This window comes from Penaeus vannamei, chromosome 26, assembly GCF_042767895.1.
Source record: "Penaeus vannamei isolate JL-2024 chromosome 26, ASM4276789v1, whole genome shotgun sequence".
NCBI lineage: Eukaryota > Metazoa > Arthropoda > Malacostraca > Decapoda > Penaeidae > Penaeus > Penaeus vannamei.
Window position 1 is genome coordinate 31967193 of NC_091574.1, and position 5000 is coordinate 31972192.

Below are 5000 nucleotides of genomic sequence, written 5' to 3' on the forward strand. Positions count from 1 at the left end.
TGCTACACCTCATAAAAAAGTTAATCACATTATAGTAATTATAATGAAAATAACATATATTATTTGTCGTAAGCATTTTATCAGTATCATTGGTCATATCGACAATAGGAATTCAAAATTATGATCACCCCTAACATCATATTCATGTTAGTTATAGCTGTTAGTTTTAACTACTGCAGCCAACACATATTACTATAAAGATTATCAGTATCATCACTAATTCACAATATTATTATCACCATAGTCTTCATAATGTAGGAAAGGCAACAAGATTCATATCTGCAAGTATACGTTTATTCATAAATATATATATATAGGTGAAAATACATATGACTAGTAAAGCTATAAAATAAATTATTTCTGGAATTGATTAACAAAGAGGAGAATCTCTCTCTCATCACAAATAACCCCTATATTGTTAGGAATCTAATAACAACAACAATAATAATAATAATAAAAATAATGATGATGACAATAATAATGATAATAATAATAATAATAATAATAACATCAATAATATCAGTAATATTAATAATATCAGTAATATTAATAATATAATATCAATAGTAATAATATTAAAAATAATGATAATAATTATTATTATAACAATACCTAATAATATTAATAATAATAATAAATAATAATAATAATAATGCTAATAACAATATTAATAATAATAACAATAATAATAATAAAACAATAATAATAATAATATCATTATTATTCTTATTACTGTTATTATTATTATTACCATTAATAACAACAATAACAATAACAATAATAATAATAATAAAGAGCCTGAATGCAACCAAACTTAGTATATTACATACACCTTGAAACACAAAATTGCATAAAGACTGATGAAAAAAGACAGTAAAATGTAGGAAATAATTAAATCATTACACCTGCAATTTTTATCATATCACAAATGACAAAATCTAAAGAAGAAAAAAAAATCTTTATCATACTTCAATTATCTGTATTACAGCTTGCATAGTTAAATATTCATAACATTTCTTCCTCCTTGTCCTGCTTACAACACACCTGTATATACTAACCTGGAGATCTTACATATCAAAGTGACATAAACTGGAGATCCACAGATTTTATCAATATGATAACAAGGTAATACCAAGATACACACATCATAGCTCTGTAATCACACTCACCAACACCTTGTACCTTTCATATTCATAACACAGTCCTAGGCACTGGCAACTCAGTAATGAAACTAATAAATTTCAGTCTCGAATTCGTATCTGAAAACAGGTTTACTGATATAAAAGCAATGATTTCTTAACTCACAAGACAGTCTACATTATTATTTGAAATGTTATGTGAAGCCTAAGCTAGTAACTGCTTTCTTCAGAAATAATTTGAATTAGTAAGCACTTCAAAACGTTGCAGATTATAGCAATAAGCAAGAAAAGCTTTCTTTTGCTTGGTTATATATTCTTTTATGAAAGCTTATGCCCAAAAAAAACTTTGACATGTAGTATTCAGAACTAGTGATTGAATCTCATTAGTTTAGGCTAAAATAGGCAAAATAGTACAAATGCTGAACTGCAAAACCGATACAACTTGCACAGACATAAACCTAGCTCAGGCTTACTGGACTTCTTATGACAGTGTTCATCCTCTATCAAAAGTTTACAGAGACACAGTTGGCCACGCAGCAGGCATGCAGGCCAATAACAGCCAGATTCATATGACTTTCCTAAAAGACTGAGGCCATTAGATATGTGAGGTTAAACCTGTATAATCAAACTTTATGAAATATAATATATAAAATATCAGATCTGTATGTTTACATCTTTTATCATCATTGTTTTGCTTAATTCAAATACATATTCTAATATAATTTTCTGAATATTCATACCAGTGTAACTGATAAAGAAAGAATGAAAACAAAAAATCAAATTAATAAATACGAATATGAATCTTATTTCTTCAGTATATAAAAAAGTATGAAAGGTTAATGTATCATATAGATCAGAAAAATACATTTTCTTGCTTCTATACAGCAGTAGTAAAATATCCCAGAGTCAATAGACTAGTCTTTTCTCTAAGTGAGTAAAGTACATCTTTCTTTTCCTGAGAATAACCTTTAAGTATTATCCTTTAGATCTGGGTATATTATGTCTGGAAAATACATAAAAACACTGAAAAGTAACTGGAATGTTAAATGACTTTTTATATAATGCCCCCACTGACCCATCCTCCTTACAGTCTGACCTATTTTCTGCCTCAAAGGACAGGTCTCAAAGGACATTTAAGGACGGACTATTTTCTTTGTATCAAATATTTTCCTAAATTCTCCCTATATTCAGTATTTTTCTTAAGTGAGTATCTTTGGACGGACGGTTTCCTTTAAGTGCATTCTAAATTCAAACACTTATTTGCATTGAGTTTGTACGCAATGTCTTTAAGTCTTCTTTACATCTATATTCTGTATGAATCTGGAATCAGAAATATTCTTTCTGTAAACCTGACATTTTCTAAATGTATAAAAACAAAAATATATAGGTAGAAAAATATTTGAACTTCTTCTGTTCCTTTGTTTTGTATCACAAAAAAGTATATAGTTTTATCTGAATATGAAAAGTAAGAATAAGAAAAGAAACCTTTTCTGAGCTGACACTTATGCCTGCTTATTTTACTCTGATGCTCCCTTTCACCTAGATCTTCAGAGAATAAGCTTAGTCAAGTAGTTATCATAAATATTTTATACATTATAAAATCAATGTTACTGAAGCATTTAAGAAGCAAAACTCTATATTTCATATGACATCATTCTGTCAACTTACATAGTGATTACATTTTATCATACCACTCAGGTTCATTAGAATGTAATATCAAGTGTAAATAAGAATACTAATGATCACAAGCTTTTACAAAGGTAGTTGACAAATCACATTGTGAAGAGGAATTGAAATAAATCCAGCGATAGTTACACCCACAGTATCTGAGAGTGTTGTAATTGCTAAGGCAAAGGGCTTTTGGTGATCGCTGACCTGTTCAAATGAAAAAAAAAATGTTTACTGCAGAAGTAACTAATTTCATCAAGTTTAATGATTAAATATGGATCATTCATTTTATCCTCATAGCCTATTAAAAAATATATCATTCTCCAAAGAAATATTTCCTTCTAAAAAGGGTAACATTCTAACATACCTCTTGCGTGATCTTATAAAACGTGTTGACATACGCTGCTCCTCCCAAGAGTCCCTCCCACAGAATCAACACAAGAACGACCCAGATGCTGCTGATCCACCAGAAGACGGCACAAGTTAGGAAGATGAGGACATTGATCCACTGCAAGAGATAAAAACAGACTTGTTTCATAACTTACCAATGCATATATATACATATATATATACATATATATATATATATATATATATATATATATATATATAAATATAATTTCATTTGAGACTATCTTCTATCATATGTTTTCAGTGCAGCTCTTTCTCTACAATAAGCTGCATAAAAAACTAATTCTAAATTACACCAAAAACTTTGAGATTTTTTCACTACTTTCACTGCCAAAAAACATCTGAACTGTTGTGCATTACTACATATATATAAAACATCTTGAGTAAACTGTCTGCAAAGGCTTCATGAAAAGGCTTAAACAAATAATGCGCAGAAATAGAAAATAGTGATCTTGTTTTAGCTTTGAGAACCCCATTCCTTGAAAGCAAATCAACATCACAAATACTTGCCTGCAACACAGTGGTAATCCAAACTTGGCGAATGTAGAAGAAATTAACTGACGACCTGGATAAGAGAACACCAAGCTGGTATGTTGCTTGATACCATCGATACTGTTCATGATGGTTCAGCCAATCCTTCTGATCCGGAAAGTAGATTAATTCGACCTGCAATCATTAAAGGAAAATCTTTTTACTTTTGTCTTTTCCATAAACTTATACTGAAGACTCAACATTCCAAACCCTTTGTATGTTCAAACAGAAGCTTCATATCTGCCCACATTGGTAAAAATTTGCCAAGCAGTGGTGAGATAATCACAAAAAAGGACTTAACACATGAAAGCAAGGGCAAACCTTTATAGATAGGACAACTCACCAGGCCTTGGTTAATGACATATTCTGCAATATAAACAAGAGCAATGGGGATCATGTACTTCAGAAGGGATGGCAGGAGCTCCATTTTTTCTGAAAACCTGAGGGAAACCTCAAAGTCCTTAGCCTCAATGCTTTCATCATCTTCCTCTTGCCTGATGATTTTGTAGTGTTGACGTGATCCACACAGTCCTGCTTGGTTCGGATGCTTAAGCAACAACCAGAAACTGAAATTGGTATTTTGGAGATCAATTCTTCCCTCTCCCCTTTCTTAATGTAATTTTTTCTTCAAATATTGTTCCTAATTTACCATAATAACGTTCATATAATTTTCTGCATCTCTTGATCTTCAACTAATTTGAAATTTCAGTGTTATAGGTGCTTAATTGTCTTAGCAGATATCCAACACAATGCAATATATGAATCTCATGAGTATAGGCGACAATATTATCACTTTATAAATAATCTCAGAATGTTCTAGCAACTATGGCTGAAGGCCAGGTGATGGGAATATGCTGTCATATAAAACTGGCCAATGCCTGGAGTGATAAGAATGCCCCGCCACAAGACGACAAAGCTCTTGCAGGGTGATCAGACTCAATGGGTATTTAGGAAGGGGCTTTTGCATTTAAACAAGTGTGGAATATACCATCTTTGAGCTATGAATGGAAGAGTGCCAGCTCCAGGGAAGACACTATTTCCATGCTCAGGATACTATTCCTAATGTGATCAGCAGTGGAGAGTGTACTACAGAAAATTTAATAACACAAAAATATAAAAAATATAACAAATAACAAACTTAATGTTACTGTTATTGTACAGAGCAATAAACTACCCAAAGAGATGATATGAAGTGTGTGAAAAGAAAACAGTCTATTACCTTCTTGATACAGCATATCAAAAGACAAATAA

General features: G+C 30.8%; 1 protein-coding gene across 2 annotated transcripts in view; it reads right to left on the reverse strand.

The window, feature by feature from the left end:
* Positions 1-280: 280 nt before the first annotated feature.
* Positions 281-5000, reverse strand: part of Cln3 (CLN3 lysosomal/endosomal transmembrane protein, battenin) — a 10290-nt gene continuing 5570 nt past the window's right edge. For both annotated transcript variants that reach the window (XM_027359864.2, XM_027359863.2), the window contains 4 exons: positions 4093-4315; positions 3729-3884; positions 3175-3315; positions 281-3014 (listed from right to left, as the gene is read on the reverse strand). In XM_027359864.2, coding sequence (XP_027215665.2) covers positions 2892-3014; positions 3175-3315; positions 3729-3884; positions 4093-4315 — 643 coding nt within the window. In that variant the 3' untranslated portion in view covers positions 281-2891. The remainder of the gene's footprint in view (positions 3015-3174; positions 3316-3728; positions 3885-4092; positions 4316-5000) is intronic.